This window comes from Heliconius melpomene, chromosome 14 (assembly GCF_056956725.1).
Source record: "Heliconius melpomene rosina isolate 202511_hmr_F chromosome 14, ASM5695672v1, whole genome shotgun sequence".
NCBI lineage: Eukaryota > Metazoa > Arthropoda > Insecta > Lepidoptera > Nymphalidae > Heliconius > Heliconius melpomene.
In genome coordinates, this window is record NC_140402.1 from 7,065,899 (window position 1) to 7,084,584 (window position 18,686).

Here is an 18,686-nt window from a genome sequence, read left to right on the forward strand (position 1 = left end):
ACACTTGGCCTCAACACCAGAGTGAAAAACAAAATATTAAATAATTTACTTCGTGGAGTGGGAATCGAACACGTGGTGTGTTCAGCTCAACACACATCAAACGCATAATAATGTACCTTTTATAGTTACACGCCTGTGCCTTAAACACTTTGTTTTCAGTAATAAAACTGATTGATTTTATTATATTGCAAATAATTAGCAACAACTTTTGTATAGCGATAACTAATAACACAATTTAGTTTATATTGTTTTTATGTTTTGCTGTTCTTGTTGTATTTTGTTCTTTTTGTCTTTTTCTTTTTTTATAAAATAAACGGTAACAGATAGGGTGAGTAAACAGTAAACATAACATAGGGGTAATAGAAACAAGAAGGCGAGAGGGGGAAACTAGACTTCTTGAGACTACTTTATATTTTAAGCTGATCTATAGTCATTAGCTTTGTAAGTATAATGTAAAATTTATGTGGTAATTATTGAAGCGTACAGACAAATTTATCATTATGATGACTGTGATTAAAATAATTATAACCAAATATAATTTGTAATAAATTAATTACGTACTCAATATATTTCGTTTTATTTGACAATCTATAATGCTCTCAAAATTTAATTATTAGTCTATGATAAATACAGTGAAAAAAAGCAATATTTATGTTTTAATGTTATTATAATTATTATTGTTATTATAATTTTTTTTTGTATTTTTAATTTTTACTATTTATTGCTACTATTTTTATAATTTATATTGAATACATTATTATATAGAAGGACGGCTGCGAGGCGGGAGCTAATAATTGCAACACAGTTAATACTACTGCAGTTATTAACGATTAAAGTAGTATTTTAATGTATCAAATATTAATTTAATAAATATTATGTCATTTTTATTATTTCTTTTCACCCCTTATAGTTTGTCTAGACTTCTAGAGATTCTTTCTATTCAGTCTAAATATCATATTTTTGTTTTTATGATATATTATGAATATATAAACATTTTTTACTACATAAAAATGTAAAAGTTATTTATACTCCAATACATTTTTTTTTAATATTTGAAATCGTGATCATTATTGTATTGAGCATACATAAAGTAAAAATTTAAATTGAAGTAAAGGTGTTTCTATTGACCCCTACAGATCGTCGCGTCGTTGGTTCATATACTAGTTACTACGGCCCACCCGCCGGCCAGTCGGCTATCGGAAGGAAGCTCGTGTCACGTGTGTAGTTTTGTTATTGGGTGATACGTATCACTTATTACAATTACATAGAATCTCTTTTCGAATACGTTAGAACATAAACATTATCTTACAGACAACACCATGCTACTTGGACAACACTAAATTATATGTCAAATGTCAAAGCAATAAGCATATTTGACAAATGGAGTCATAACTTGTAAAATTGCAAATGCAATGCAATAGTGTTGACGAAACATAAGAAACGAAAATCTTAATTTTAATGCAGCTTTTCTATAGTTGGCTGCGTTTACGCTCTGTGTTTCTTGTAATGAGTACCCAACGTAGTAAAACGATGTTGCAGTTTTAATATTTATGAATTAATTATACTGCCTTCTGAGAACTTTACGTAAAACTTGTTTAATGAGAGAAAACAATGTATTTTCCTATAGGATGGCCAAAAGTTCAAAAAAATTTAGGGACAGATGTTCAATTAGTGAAACAAATAGTATCTAATAGAGATAAAATACTGTTTGCGTCTTTGAGTGATGAATGCCTAGTCGTATGGTTTTGTAAGGTATGTTCTAGGTATTATAATTGATATTAACGAAGTTGAAGCATGAGTTCTAACATACTGTACTAATTTAATTTTAAAAAATCTACTTAGATTAAAACTGTTGAGTTTAATATTGTTATTAAAGAGTTTGTTCATTATTTATAAGTATTTAATTTATTATAAACAAAATGGTACTATTAATAACATTTGATATGTTTTATATATATTTTTTGAATTGAGGCCACTCGGGGCGCAGGGGTCCGAAGTGTGCCTGTGTGGATTCAATCCCCAGTCAAGGAAATGAAATATTTATTTACATTTATATTTTCATTTCTTTGCTCTGGCGTTGAGCTAAAGAACGGCATTGTGTCCCGACACTCAATACGGAATGCCTATAGGATGACAGAATGATAGAATTTGGCGGACTGTGGGGAAGGAGAGCCTTCACACTATGTTGCATCTGCCTATCCTACTTTGTGTGCGTTACAGCATGAAGCTGATTAAATATATTTTTTACTAGTGGACCCAGATGCGGCTATGCCTGCTTAAAGTATAAGAATATTTATTAAATATATTATTTTCAGTTTTCAATAGAATTAATAAGAAAATATAAAGTTTAATAATGAAAAAGAATAATAAGTAGAGACATTATTAGTAAAAATATTCAAGAAATTGTAATGAACCAACATAAGACATAAAAGTAACAAAAGGATACTCTTAATATTAGAAAAAGTACATAAAAACCGTACTGTACCTGTCGTACTATAAATAAAATAAGAAGAGAACCAAAGTGTATTTTAAATTAATTATAAACAGCAAATAAAGTTCGAAAATATATGAAAATTTATAAAACCGTCAACGTTATTTGCCTGTTCACGTCGGTCATATTCACACTATGCCGCCCGAAGGCTAGGTTTTTCGAAATCGTCATTTCGAATCAGTGACATCTCCTTAATTATTTATTAGAATGTTATACAGTAAACTATAATTTCAATCTAGATGAAATGCTAAAAGTGACTATTATACATATTTCATAAGGATGAATATTAAAATGTTGCGGTAACATGGCAGAATAAATTGCTTGTCAAATTAGAAAGTATTTTAATATATTAGTATATATGTGTAATGTAATGTTATATAAACAAAAACATAGTAAATCGGACCAGTAGATCCAGAGATCTTAGCGTTCAAACAAACAAACTCTTCCACTTTTTTATATTAGTATAGATAAAAGCCTTTATTTTCAGCCTTCTGTTCCTATAGTTTATCATAAAAGGAGTGCTGAATCTCTACAAAGACTTGGTGTTAATATTGGTGTGGAGTGGAAACCAGACTCATCTATGATATGTATATCTGTAAGTTAAATGTTTTATAACGTTACTTTAAAAAATAAAATAATGTATTATATTTAATACTTTTTTGTCATTATCATCTAGTATTAACAATTTTAAACTTTTATTAAATTTAATGGATGATTTATAATTTTAGCTTTTTCTCATTTCAGACATCAGAAGGTCATTTAATTTTATATAATGTGGAAACTATAAACGATTATACATCTTACCAACAATGTGACCCACCTACTGCTAGTCTCAGAAGGGATTCTGCTGAACTCTTTGTTAAAGAAGTCATTCCTTCACTCAAAATTACTATAGTAAGTATATTTATGTAATGATCCCAGTGTAGGGCAACTTTTAATTTTAATATATCTAATTAATAAAAGTTGCAATGTAAATAGTTGCAATGTGATTGATACAAAAAGTAAGAAATTTTATATCTTTGTATTGTAATATTTGACCCCCATTCTCTCTGATTAAACCATTAGGAAGACACATGTGAAACTGAGTTGAGTTTTTGTATTTTTTAGTTTAAGGAAATTTTAGTATGGGATGGTCAAATTACAAGAATGTGTTGTATATCTGGAACTGAGATCCTTGTATGTACCACTCGTGCCCATCTATTGCGATATCGTTGGGATGGAACTCAGAACAGGGACTATTGTCTGGATCTAGGAAGAATACCATTTTCAATTAATCAACAAGTATCTAAAGGTAATTTAAATATCCTTAAATAACTTCATATACAGGTGTCCCAGGAGTCAACGATAAAACGAAAACAGGTGATAGACCAGGTGACAGTTATGAGAAAAATATAAAAAAAAATCTGTGTCATGTATTTTTCATATTATATTGATTTAAAAAAATATCGAAAAAACCGACACCCTATGATGATTTTTCAAGTCCTAAGACTACAAATATTACTCTTTTTTAATTTTTTTTTCTGTAATGTAACCATGAGTAACCCTTCTGTGAATTACAGTTTAAGATTGAAACATACCTGCAAACATTAAATTCAAAATATTTAGTACACCCAACTTTAACCGACTGTACTATAAAAAAAATGTACTACACTGTTTTTGCAAGTAACTTTAAAAGTTGGCGCAATTAAACTGGATTCTTTGTTGAAGAGAGAAAAATCTAAATACACGATAATCGGGATGACGTTCAACGTTTTGGTATCTTTTCCGATACATTCTAGCTGCAGCATTAGCATTACATAACCACTCTCCATGAATGAAATGCATATTGGCAATGTGTCAAAGGCCGAGTATATGGCATGCGAGAGCCCGGACTCGAGCACTATCTTTATAAGTCCTGGGCCAGCCCCTAAGTCGGAAAAGGTTTGGACGGTATCCAGCGATCACAGACCACACCAGTGACCTCCCGCCACTTAGCCCAGGCAACGCTTATCCGACCCTGGAGATCGTGATCGATGCCTCCAGACTCGTGCATGACGGATCTAAGATACCTGAACTTTTCCGACTTAGGGGCTGGCCCAATAATATAATATGAAAAATACATGACACAGATTTTTTTCAAATATTTTTCTCATAACTGTCATGACTTGGTCTATCACCTGTTTTCGTTTTATCGTTGACTCCTGGGACACGCTGTATATATATATATATATATATATATTCCAAATTGTATATAAATTGATATAATATTTAATTCAAAATGAACCCTACTAATATTTTAATTTCTTATATTTTAAAAGTGAAAATGTGAAAAGTGTGGATGTTTGTTCCACATTGATGTAGAAACTTCTAAATTAATTTAGATGAAACAGCACAAAAAAATATATATTTTATATGCAATTGCTATTGTGACTATTGTGTTTTGAGACTTGCCACGACTGGCCTTATGATTTGTAAATAACCATTATTATAATTTGAGCAGGCCAAGTCACAAGACGGTCACTAGTATAAAAGTATTACTTAAATGAAAACATTATCATTATTATGATATTTACAGCGGAGCCGATTTTAGAAGATAATACTAATGTAAATGACATTGAATATTCACCGCTAGTATGCGGTTTCGGTATAACATTAAACGATGGAAGAGCTGCTTACTTAACCGCACCTAATCTCAAATTTGACCCTAATGTAAGTAACCTTAATATATCAGGCTAATATTTTTGATTGATAAGAAAAAAAATATAAAAATATTTATTATTTCTATTCGTACACTATAAAATGTATAAATTTGAATTAATTTTTTTGTTACCATAGATATGTTTAGCAATGGATTTAACGGTAAGACTGAGTAATTCTCGAGTGAATCCCTGTAATGCTATAATGTACTATGTATTGTATCCTATCATTGTAAATGTCAAGTAATAAAATGTTGTAAAAATTATGTATATTGTTTTAATGTTCGTTATTCTTAATTTATTTTTTTTTTTCATAAAATATTTGTTGTGACATTATTTTCATTTTATCTATATAAAATAAAAAGCGATATGCTACAAAAATATAAGCTATTTAATAAATGTAATAATAGCTAGAATGTTCTGATTTGTATGTATTTAGTTACTAAAAAATTATATATATATTTTTTTTCATACTCTTTTAAGGCAGTACAAGGTATATGGGCGCAGGGCATCGACGATGCGACGTGTGTACGCGTTAATCATAAATTTAGATTGATCGCCATCGGCAGAAGAAAGTGAGTTATTTATTTAACACTGACGACCCAAATGCTGCTTCTCCCGCATACCCAAATACATAATCCTTACATAACTAATACTATTGTAACGTATAATATCTGTTCTGTAGTACAAGCACAATAATAAATATTGTAATGTATCAACCAATTACCGTTCAGTAGATTTTGCGTTAAAGTGGAACAAACAGCCATCCTCACATACTTAACATTTATGTTATTAGTATAAATACAGTGTGTACATGGAAAAATATCGATATTATGACTATTAGAAACATTGTTTTGCACTACTTATTACATATTATGTGTTATACAATTGTAAATATTTTCAATCAAAAAGTATTACTATTTTATTTGTTTATAGTTCACAGGTGGATGTGTTCACGATAGACGAAGCAACAGGAGGCCTTGAGCTGTCTCACACAATGCAACTTAGTTCAAAAGACTTCCCTGGCGACCCAGGGCCTGTTAAATGTATAAGGTTTGCAATTTTAAGTTCTCATTTTGTATCTTTGCACCACAAGATCAGTTGTGGCTTGGATTACAACTCGAAGAAATGCAATATTTAAACAGAGTTTCTTAACACTGGGTTCCTTCTGCCAACCCAGCTTTGTGCAGGAAAGCTTATTTTCGTTTATAAAATATATTTTTTTAATTTTCTTTGTTTGTTTAACATTCCTCTTGAAGTAAAAGAAAGTTGAAATTATTGACGAGGACGAAATTCACAATAAAAAAACAAATTGATAGGTAAACAAGATGTATTAAAAATATATGCATTTGATATGAAAGAGAATTGATTTTGAGTTACAATTCTTTACAGTGACAGTTAGCAGCTACTGATATCAATTTTTTATTTTAAAAGCTTTTTCTATTTAAAATTCCACAAGGCCAATAATTGCGACATGTTGTGGTTTCAATTACAACTTGAGGAAATGAAATCTATATATCTATATATCTATATATCTATATCTATATCTATATATCTATATCTATATCTATTCTATATATATAATAAAACTGTAAAGGGGGTAAAATCTGTACATTGAATATAAACTAAAAAAAACACTTCAGGGGGACTCAATACAACTAATAGAAGGTAAAAATATGATTTTTGGAATTCTTGTCTGTCTGTCTGTTGTGACTCTTTAACTCAAAAACTACTGGACAGATTTAAATGAAACTTCTTTTGTTGCATAGCTATTAGTCTTCGGCAACATATAGGCTATAATTTATTTTGATAGTCCGAATACCTGATGTGAGACCCTAGCAGCCCGCCTAATCTATAAGATATATCAATACAACAAATTAGGAAAAGTTATTCAACGTGATGAGCATTGTCTGTTGACATAAAAAAAAATTGGATCCAATGTGGAACCCCAGTCACCCAGCTAAACTTTATTACATATAATTCGTCAGTCGTCTTAAAATAATTATTCTACGTAATAAACATTTGTTTTGACGTTTACGTAATACCATAATTATTATTTAAAATGGTTCAACACCAAATGATATAAATTTAAGTAAATATTTTTAATAAATATATACAAATTAAATAAAATTTAAAAAGAAAATCCATAATTCGGTAACATATATGTGTATCACAGATAAAAAAAATTAAATTCTTATAATTTTGAGGCCCGTTGTGGCGTAGTGGCACAAGCTCCGGACTGTATACACGACAGGTTCTGAGTTCGATTCCTACTTGAAGAAATGAAATATTTAATATTTTCATTACCTCACTCTGGAAGGAGGCAAAAGTAATTTTATAATATCAAAACAATATACGAAATATCTTCTTTTTTATAAAAGTTAATCGCTGAATGTGTTGCTAAGCGCAAATCTCGAGAGCAGCTGAACCGATTTCGGTAATTCTTTTTTTATAATATTCCTTGAAGTACGAGGATGGTTCTAACGGACAGAAAAAAATTATAATTTACCAGAAAAGGTCCAAAAACATGACTTTTCTATATTCCCATACAAAAGATTCGTATTAATATCTACTTAAAAGTCAATTTGGACTTTAATACACTACTATAAAGTTTAAAAGTTAGTAGCTGGATTCCTGGAAGGCAAAACAATTGAGTGACGTTAGTATCGTATAAATATTATAGCCCAAGAACCCAGAGCTGCCAGACCGACGTCATTTTAGCAAAGGTGAAATTTTGAGGACTATTAGTCTTACATGTAGTTAAGACAGTATGCTTACTCACTAACTTGAAAATGGGATCCTTTCAGAAGTAGAGAAAAATAACGGTATATCTCTTTTTGGAAAAATGATAAAGCCATCGGATTGATCTGGTTGCTTAGGGTCTGGGGCTAGAGGGGTCGTGAAATAGTCCGTAAATAATATATTTTAAATTTTAGATTTACTTTAATGTATTTTGCCCCAATTTTAAAGAACCTTTATGACGTCTGGCAGAAGTAAAGGTCCACGTGAAAGAATGTGAAATATACATTTTTTACTTTAAAACATATATAAAAACTCTCTTCCTTACTTAAGGGAGCGTTTTCAATTGACACTTCCAAGTGAAAGACCTGTGTAACTCTAAGAAAGCTTGAGTGCCCTATATTTAATACCTCTTTCTATGAAAAATCCTTCACAGTTAAAGCAGTGCGCTTATGGAACTCACTACTTAACTCTATACTGTCGGGCAATCCATCTCTAAATACTATTAAAATCAAATTAAAACAACATTTCTTAATCTCAATTAGAATCTTTAGTAGTCGCTTTGTCTTTTTTTTATTAATTTTCTTTTTCTGTTTCAACTCTTTTATGTCATTGTATATATTTATGTAGGTATAGTAATATTGATTAATATTATGTATATTTGTATATAGGTTTATTATTATTATTAACATTATATTAAAATACCGCACCCGAATCATTTCTTTTAACATCCGCTCCATTCAAGGGTTTCTGGTAGAGATCTCTATTAAAGATAAGTTATCCATTGTACACATTTTTTCTGTTATTATAAGTTTTCTGTACTTTCTTTATTGTGTGGTACATAAATAAATGAGAAATAAATTATAAGCAAAAAATAATTTTTAGAAAAAGCTTTTATTTAAACGCTCTAAAAAGGAGAAAATAAAATTTGTCTTTTAAATTTTAACTATCAACTCATAACCTCATTGTACACAATTTATATGATCACAAAAGCTTGTCGCGCGATTTACTTACGTAATTAAACTAATACTAATTTAATTACGTAAAATCTGCTAAGTTTAAATATTCAAAGTTTCAATTTAATTAAATATTTAATAACGCGACAAGCTTTTATGATCATATAAATTGTGTACAATGAAGTTATGAGTTGATAGTTAAAATTTAAAAGACAAATTTTATTTTCTCCTTTTTAGAGCGTTTAAATAAAAGCTTTTTCTAAAAATTATTTTTTGCTTATAATTTATTTTTTACTTTTTAGTTACCACTGGTTAGGTTTCTCGCACTACATGTTACATTATTTTTCTAATTATACTCAGCAGGCCCTTTCATTTGATACCCGTATTGCAGATGTGCATAAATAATAACTATTTCGCCATCTTAGATGTTCCGCCATATTGGATTTAGAAAAACGTAACATTATTTTTAGAGTTACGGTCAACGATCCATTTCATTTAATATCTATATTGTAGAAGTAGACCAAAGAGATACTGGGCTATCTTCAATTCCCTCTTTATGGGATTTAGAATGACATCACATTATTTTTCGAGTTGCTCTCAACGAGCCCTTTCATCTGATACCCATATTGTAGAAGTACATTAAAAATAACTATTCTGCTATCTTGCACGGTCCGCCATATTAGATTTAGAATAACGTCACATATTTTATCGTGCATTGTCATCCAAAGTAAATGTTTATACAAAATTTCAGCTCAATCGGTTGACGATATCTACTTCAAAATTGAGCTCTAAGATTTCACCCGAACCCACATACATACATTGCAAGTTAAATAAAAGCTTTTAAAAAAAGAGACTTTCTTCTTTAACGCAACTGAAAGTGTGCTTTAAGTTGGCACTATCTCTGAAGGTTTTTTAAGTTAGAGAGTCTTAAGTGCATATTAGACTATCAATCCTCAAAATTTCAGCTTTGTTAAAATGATGTAGGTCTGGGGGCCCTGGGATCTCAGTCTATTAATGTCAATATTTGTCAATATTTTTATGGTAAGATGTCAATTGAAATGTAAACGTCTCATTGTGCTATATTACTAAATCTAAAAGCCACAAATTTTATAAAATAAATAAAGTGTTGTGTATTTGTGACTGAAAAATGCCTTCTATAAAGCGGTGGACAAATTTAGCCAGAAGAATCTAATCGTACCCAGAACGTGAAAATTGCAATGAACGTGACCACGATAGTTGACTGATAATGTTGCAAATTTGAATCGAGCTTCTTTTTGTTACGATATATCAATTGATGCCAGCAGTGCCTACACCTGTGTTGCTATTGGACCTATGAACTCTGCTTGCCAATATTGGAAGGTTATTGTAAAAACTCAGTTTGCCAATCAATTTGGTGGCGCAATGATTTTATTATAAGGAGGAGGATCGCCAGTGGTTCCACGTTCAATGCAAGTAATTAAAGTATTACATTTAAGCAAGAATATGCGTGTCATGTTGCAAAATGATCAATCTGGAGACATATTCTCTAAACAACTCATTGATATTGGTAATGGCAAACTTCCTGTAGATGCGCTGACTGGCTGCATCACCTTTCCTGATAGTTCTTGTCAGTGAACGTAATCAAAAGATGAACTCATTCATATAGTGGTTCCAAATGATGCTGTTTATTTAGTCCATAATTGGTTGAGCGAAAGAGCTTTACTGGCTGCCAAACACACTGATGTAAATGAATTAAATATAAATTTTCAAGATGGCATTCCTGGCAAAATAAGGACATATAAGTCAGTTGATACAGCCTTCAATTAAAGCTTGAATGTGTAGTTATAATGTTGCAAAATATTAACCAACTGAAACTTTGTAACGGCACACGATTAGCGATAAAAAAATAATGAATAACGTAACAGAAGCAATCATATTGAAAGGAAAGTATAAAGGAGAAGACTTTTTGATGATGCGGGGCATCCCAATGATTTCGACTGACATACCATTCGAGCTTAAAAGACTACAGTTTCCAGTACGGCTTGCTTTCGCAATGTCTATAAACAAATCCCAGAGGCAGTTATTAAGTGTTTGTGGTATTAATATAGAAAATTCATGTTTCTCGCATGGTCTGTTGTATGTTGCCTGTTTCCGTGTTGGAAAACCATCTGCTCTGTTTGTTTACGCGCCAGATAACCAAGCAAAAAATAACGTGTACCATAAAGTACTACAATTAGGCATCATAATAAGATATCCGAAATTGTTATTTTTATTATAATTTTTAATGAATATTATAAGAATTAAAAACGATATAAGTTTTTATTTTTTTTATCTTACTAGCTGACCCGGTGTCGCTAATAGCAGAATAAAAAAAAATCGACTGTTAGGCGATACGAAGTTCGCGGGTCTGCTAGTATATAATAAAACTGTAAAGGGGGTAAAATCTGTACATTGAATATAAACTAAAAAAAACACTTCAGGGGGACTCAATACAACTAATAGAAGGTAAAAATATGATTTTTGGAATTCTTGTCTGTCTGTCTGTTGTGACTCTTTAACTCAAAAACTACTGGACAGATTTGAATGAAACTTCTTTTGTTGCATAGCTATTAGTCTTCGGCAACATATAGGCTATAATTTATTTTGATAGTCCGAATACCTGATGTGAGACCCTAGCAGCCCGCCTAATCTATAAGATATATCAATACAACAAATTAGGAAAAGTTATTCAACGTGATGAGCATTGTCTGTTGACATAAAAAAAAATTGGATCCAATGTGGAACCCCAGTCACCCAGCTAAACTTTATTACATATAATTCGTCAGTCGTCTTAAAATAATTATTCTACGTAATAAACATTTGTTTTGACGTTTACGTAATACCATAATTATTATTTAAAATGGTTCAACACCAAATGATATAAATTTAAGTAAATATTTTTAATAAATATATACAAATTAAATAAAATTTAAAAAGAAAATCCATAATTCGGTAACATATATGTGTATCACAGATAAAAAAAATTAAATTCTTATAATTTTGAGGCCCGTTGTGGCGTAGTGGCACAAGCTCCGGACTGTATACACGACAGGTTCTGAGTTCGATTCCTACTTGAAGAAATGAAATATTTAATATTTTCATTACCTCACTCTGGAAGGAGGCAAAAGTAATTTTATAATATCAAAACAATATACGAAATATCTTCTTTTTTATAAAAGTTAATCGCTGAATGTGTTGCTAAGCGCAAATCTCGAGAGCAGCTGAACCGATTTCGGTAATTCTTTTTTTATAATATTCCTTGAAGTACGAGGATGGTTCTAACGGACAGAAAAAAATTATAATTTACCAGAAAAGGTCCAAAAACATGACTTTTCTATATTCCCATACAAAAGATTCGTATTAATATCTACTTAAAAGTCAATTTGGACTTTAATACACTACTATAAAGTTTAAAAGTTAGTAGCTGGATTCCTGGAAGGCAAAACAATTGAGTGACGTTAGTATCGTATAAATATTATAGCCCAAGAACCCAGAGCTGCCAGACCGACGTCATTTTAGCAAAGGTGAAATTTTGAGGACTATTAGTCTTACATGTAGTTAAGACAGTATGCTTACTCACTAACTTGAAAATGGGATCCTTTCAGAAGTAGAGAAAAATAACGGTATATCTCTTTTTGGAAAAATGATAAAGCCATCGGATTGATCTGGTTGCTTAGGGTCTGGGGCTAGAGGGGTCGTGAAATAGTCCGTAAATAATATATTTTAAATTTTAGATTTACTTTAATGTATTTTGCCCCAATTTTAAAGAACCTTTATGACGTCTGGCAGAAGTAAAGGTCCACGTGAAAGAATGTGAAATATACATTTTTTACTTTAAAACATATAAAAAATCCTTAAGTATAAGGGAGCGTTTTCAATTGACACTTCCAAGTGAAAGACCTGTACGCTCATGTGTAACTCTAAGAAAGCTTGAGTGCCCTATATTTAATACCTCTTTCTATGAAAAATCCTTCACAGTTCAAGCAGTGCACTTATGGAACTTACTACCTAACTCTATACTGTCGGGCAATCCATAAATACTATTAAAATCAAATTAAAACAACATTTCTTAATCTCAATTAGAATCTTTAGTAGTCGCTTTGTCTTTTTTTTATTAATTTTCTTTTTCTGTTTCAACTCTTTTATGTCATTTTATATATTTATGTAGGTATAGTAATATTGATTAATGTTATGTATATTTGTATGTAGGTTTATTATTATTATTATTAACATTATATTAAAATACCGCACCCAAATCATTTCTTTTAACATCCCCTACATTCAAGGGTTTCTGGTAGAGATCTCTATTAGAGATAAGTTATCCATTGTACACATTTTTTCTATTGTCATAAGTTTTCTGTACTTTCTTTCTTGTGTGGTACATAAATAAATAAAAAAACGAGACTTTCTACGTTAACGCAACTGGAAGTGTGTTGTAAGTTGGCACTATTTCTGAAGGTTTTTTAAGTTAGAGAGTATGCATAAAGCCTTAACTACATATTAGACTATCGACCCTCAAAATTTCAGCTTTGCTAAAATGATGTAGTCTGGGGGTCCTGGGATCTCAGTCTATTAATGTCAATATTTGTCAATATTTTTATGGTAAGATGTCAATTGAAATGTAAACGTCTCATTGTGCTATATTACTAAATCTAAAAGCCACAAATTTTATAAAATAAATAAAGTGTTGTGTATTTGTGACTGAAAAATGCCTTCTATAAAGCGGTGGACAAATTTAGCCAGAAGAATCTAATCGTACCCAGAACGTGAAAATTGCAATGAACGTGAGCACGACAGTTGACTGATAATGGTGCAAATTTGAATCGAGCTGCTTTTTGTTACGATATATCAATTGATGCCAGCAATGCCTACAGCTGTGTTGCTATTGGATCTATAAACTCAGCTGGCCAATATTGTAAGGTTATTGTAAAAACTCAGTTTGCCAATCAATTTGGTGGCGCAATGATTTTATTATAAGGAGGAGGATTGCCAGTGGTTCCACGTTCAATGCAAGCTGATGAACTGAATTCATGTTTAAAGTCCTCGAAATTGTGGAAACATGTCAAGGTATTACATTTAAGCAATAATATGCGTGTCATGTTGCAAAATGATCAATCTGCAGACATATTCTCTAAACAACTCATTAATATTGGTAATGGCAAACTTCCTGTAGATGCGCTGACTGGCTGCATTACCTTTCCTGATAGTTCTTGTCAGTTAACGTAATCAAAAGATGAACTCATTCATATAGTGCTTCCAAATGTTGCTGATTATTTATTCCATAATTGGTTGAGCGAAAGAGCTTTACTGGCTGCCAAACACACTGATGTAAATGAATTAAATATAAATTTTCAAGATGGCATTCCTGGCAAAATAAGGACACATAAGTCAGTTGATACGGCAACTAATGAACATGATGTCGTGAACTATCCACCGGAATTTTTAAATTCACTTTATTTGCCAGGATTGCCGCCTCACAACCTTCAATTAAAGCTTGAATGTGTAGTTATAATGTTGCGAAATATTAACCAACTGAAACTTTGTAACGGCACACGATTAGCGATAAAAAAATAATGAATAACGTAATAGAAGCAATCATATTAAAAAGAAAGTATAAAGGAGAAGACTTTTTGATGATGCGGGGCATCCCAATGATTTCGACTGACATACCATTCGAGCTTAAAAGACTACAGTTTCCAGTACTTGCTTTCGCAATGACTATAAACAAATCCCAGGGGCAGTTATTAAGTGTTTGTGGTATTAATATAGAAAACTCATGTTTCTCGCATGGTTTGTTGTATGTTGTCTGTTCCCGTGTTGGAAACCCATCTGCTCTGTTTGTTTACACGCCAGATAACCAAACAAAAAATAACGTGTACCATAAAGTACTACAATGAAAATGAAACTGAATTTAGAATAAGTAAAAATAAAATATAATAAGTAGGCATCATAATAAGATACCGGAAATTTTTAATGAATATTATAAGAATTAAAAATGATTTAAGTTTTTATTTTTTTATCTTACTAGCTGACCCGGTGTCGGTAATAGCAGAATAAAAAAAAATCGACTGTTAGGCGATACGAAGTTCGCGGGTCTGCTAGTGTTTAATATTTATATCCTTAGATGGACGGGTGACGGTCGTGCAGTAGCAGTTAGCTGGGAGGGCGGAGGCCTATCTGTTTGGAGCACGTTTGGGGCTTTACTTATGTGTTCTTTAGCATGGGACTATGGCCTTAGTCAGGACTTGACCAAGCATAACCCGCTTGTCGTTTCTTGTATGGTGAGATATTTTATATTGTTTGAATAAACTTATTTAAAAAAATTAAAACATGCGTTAGTATGTATTTATTTAGTAAATTTTATCTTTCACAGATTTTACAAAAAATCGTTATCTTCTATATCAAATTTGGTAGAAAAAATAAATGCCATTATATGACAAATCCAAAGTACTTAAAAATATTCCCACATACAAATTTTCTAAAATAAATTATTTATTATAAATATTATTATATATTGTTTTACAGGAATGGGCAACAGAAGGCTATCAGTTATGGATGGTTAAAGTGGAAGAAGAAACTAAGTCTAACTTAATTCAAATGGATTTTGTAAAGAGCCCACTTAGTGTGAATCCTTGTATGGTAAATTGCAATATAATACACTTTGTTAAATAATATATAAGTTATAGTTCTTATTATATTGAAAATTCGCGTATGAAAGCTTGTTGTTCTTATATTTCTTCTCTTATATTGTGTAAAAAAATATGTTATCTTTCCTAAGTCATCATCATCAGCCTGTCCTCGTCCACTGCTGGACATAGGCCTCTCCAATGGCACGCCACTGAGCTCGATCTAAGTAAACTTACCTAAATACCTACATATTTAATTTTTTCTAGATTTTTTACGCAATTACCTTCTATTCATTCTCGTTTCTATTTCTTTTTACACATAATTTCATAAAATGATGTGTAAAAATATCAATATGTAAAATAATTGGCATAAAAAACTACAAGCTATAAGTGCATACAATGTTGCTTCATTTTTGTTCCACTAATCGATACTTAGATATTATGTAATTACTAGTAATAGTCATACATACAATATTGGTTATAAATAAACAATATCTTTTAAAAAAATTGCTATATGCTTATTAAAAATCAGGATTCGATACTTAACTGTTGAGTTTCTTGCCGGCTCTTCTCAGCAGAACTGCCTTCCGAACCGGTGGTAGCTTTTTGTTCATATGTTCATTCGACGATTCAAAAGTGCTTGTTATAAGTCTATTTGAATAAAGAATATTTTGAATTTGAATTTGAAAAAAATCATATAAATAACTTTCTTTCAATTCCTGGTAACATATTTTTTTATCAGCTTCACACTATTCTACACGTAGCACTGGCAGAGGGAACCTGGGAACCTAGTGTTAAGATACTCCGTTTCCATTAAGACACTTTCGTTCTTCATTTCCCTGAATTTTGGAAGCGTAGTGTAAACCAGAGCGAAGAAATGAAAATATTAAATATTTTATATCCTAATGTGAGAATAGAACACATTTTGTCCTTCTCTGCCACGACTGCCCTCAATAAATTAATGAATAACGTAATATGTATATGCATCGCGTATTAACATTTAGGCGTAACATAACGCCACAATGTAAGCGCTTCTAGCTGTTATCAAAAATTATACGTAAATAATTGTTTATAGTTTATTTATTTATTTCATAATTTAACACTTCCAGAGCAACCAAAGACATTTGTACCTACAAGCCGACGACAAACTGTACATAAATTTAGAAGATAATCTAACGAGAAGAACAATAATATCCATAATAGATTCATCATCAGACGCGTTCCAGGAGAACGGTCAGGACCAAGTGGAATATGACAGTAGTACAAAATACAAAGATTTTGTGGATGACAATGAATGTAGGAAACAGTGGATAGTATTGCAGCTGCCGGCTACGTATATCGCTAGTAATTGGCCTTTGCGGGTTAGTGTTTCATGTAATTTTTATTTTGTACTGGCTGTGTGATAATGACAAGACATAAGTTAGAGAGAACCTAGAAACCTTGCCTTTGCATTGCTACTACTGCAATGGTGTATATTAAAAAAAAATCAGCAGCAGAAGGAACATAGTGTTATGGCACTCAGTTCCCCACTTTCTTGAGACGTTGCCGGTTGAGTAGCGAAAGAAATTAAAATATGAATAAATAACAATTCATTTCCCCCAATGGGTATCAAAATATCACAATAAATCTTAAAACACCGATATCCACAATAAATCTTAAAATACTTTGCCATTTTGATTTCTCACAACTAATTTAGTGAGGATCGAAGTGTCTTAACACTAGGTGTTCTAACATCCTCTACCTACCCTGCTATGTACAGCGTGAAGCTGTTTTTTTTAAATTTAAATAGTTTTAAATATATAATACAGTACAGTGCAATAGACAGCAGCGGGCAGCACGTGTGCGTGGCGGGCCGCGCGGGCCTCGCGCACTACACCAACGCGGCTCGGCGCTGGAAGCTGTTTGGCAACGAGGCCCACGAGAGAGATTTCATAGTCACCGCTGGGGTGCTTTGGTGGAGGGATTATATTGTGGCTGGTATGTTAATACAACTTCATAGGGTATATTCTATAGTATGTCTATATATTATATGATAATTAACACTATTTTATATTGACTAGACGAAATTGCACATGTGTTTAGAGATTATCTAATCTTTAAATTCACTGCATGATGCCTGTTGTTTTGGCGGTACTAGGTTTTAGCGCCATAACTATATAAGTACTTTAAGTCTTGTTTAAAAATATTAGCCATATCAACATGACTTAATAGGCAGAATTTCAAATTTTACACTGAAGTAGCAAAACTGAAAGTTAACTATTCTGACAATAATTAAATATTTCTTCAAATTTATTACAAGAAATAAATCTGTAATTAAAATTGTTATTATATTGGGGGTATATTAAAAGAAATATAAATCTAAATCTTGTTCAATATATTTATCTCATAATTTATTTATGGTATAGTCTATTTCCAATGTGCAAATTCACCTATATTAAAATGCACTAAAAAAATTGTACCGATTGCAAATACACAACTTTTACCCACGCTTTTATAAGATATTTATTCAAAAATATTCAGTGACTGTCAATAAAAAAATAATAATAACTATTTTCACATAATAATATGATTGCATTATTACCTAAAATATATTTTACACTACATTTCATCTTAAAAAAATAAATTTTATAACTTCTTTACAAAGCACCAACATGAACTTACTTCCAAAACAGATCATAGATGGCGTTGTGCATTTCATCTAGATTTCTGAATCGCGCTGGCAAGATATTCTCGCGAAACATGACGACCTCGAAATCTCGCCCAGCAAAGCATACTTACCTGGCGTAGGGGACACCGTGATCATGAAGGCGGTTCCCCCAGAGCGAGGCCCTTCCATTGCACTGCGGTCGGGTTGACCTCTGCGATTATCCCTAATGCGGATAACTCGGACGCGTAATTTTTGGTAGTGGGGACTGCGTACGCGCCGTCCCCCTCTCTAATCGTATAAATAAGAACTTAAGAAGTATTCAAGTATATAAAATTCTTTAATCTACAGAATTTCACTATTAGTTATGTAATTATTTTCTATTTGCATTATACTTTTCCGTGATAAAGACCACCACGATCTGAGGGCTCAGCCCTGGAACCGTCTCCCCTCTCCCTCCTCGGGGGGCTGAGAGAAGAATTTCACAGCAAATTATATAGGCGTTTTATCTTAATAATATTTCACTTTTTATAGTTT

At 31.5% G+C, this 18,686-nt stretch overlaps 1 protein-coding gene and 1 non-coding gene across 4 annotated transcripts in view; both read left to right on the forward strand.

Annotated features, from left to right (window-relative positions):
- Nucleotides 1-1,334: 1,334 nt before the first annotated feature.
- Nucleotides 1,335-18,686, forward strand: part of Rich (Guanine nucleotide exchange factor subunit Rich) — a 47,460-nt gene continuing 30,108 nt past the window's right edge. The window contains exons 1-12 of one of the 3 annotated variants that reach the window (XM_085197816.1): nt 1,335-1,752; nt 2,979-3,086; nt 3,236-3,385; nt 3,599-3,782; nt 5,046-5,179; nt 5,306-5,329; nt 5,650-5,741; nt 6,103-6,219; nt 15,004-15,160; nt 15,405-15,518; nt 16,615-16,866; nt 17,314-17,482. In XM_085197816.1, the coding sequence (XP_085053942.1) occupies nt 1,612-1,752; nt 2,979-3,086; nt 3,236-3,385; nt 3,599-3,782; nt 5,046-5,179; nt 5,306-5,329; nt 5,650-5,741; nt 6,103-6,219; nt 15,004-15,160; nt 15,405-15,518; nt 16,615-16,866; nt 17,314-17,482 (1,642 nt within the window). In that variant the 5' untranslated portion in view covers nt 1,335-1,611. The remainder of the gene's footprint in view (nt 1,753-2,978; nt 3,087-3,235; nt 3,386-3,598; nt 3,783-5,045; nt 5,180-5,305; nt 5,330-5,649; nt 5,742-6,102; nt 6,220-15,003; nt 15,161-15,404; nt 15,519-16,614; nt 16,867-17,313; nt 17,483-18,686) is intronic. The other 2 variants (XM_085197815.1, XM_085197817.1) reach the window with 2 other exon arrangements.
- On the forward strand, nt 18,276-18,437 carry LOC146532204 (U1 spliceosomal RNA). The gene has a single exon (XR_014878766.1). It is a non-coding gene; the product is annotated as a U1 spliceosomal RNA (small nuclear RNA).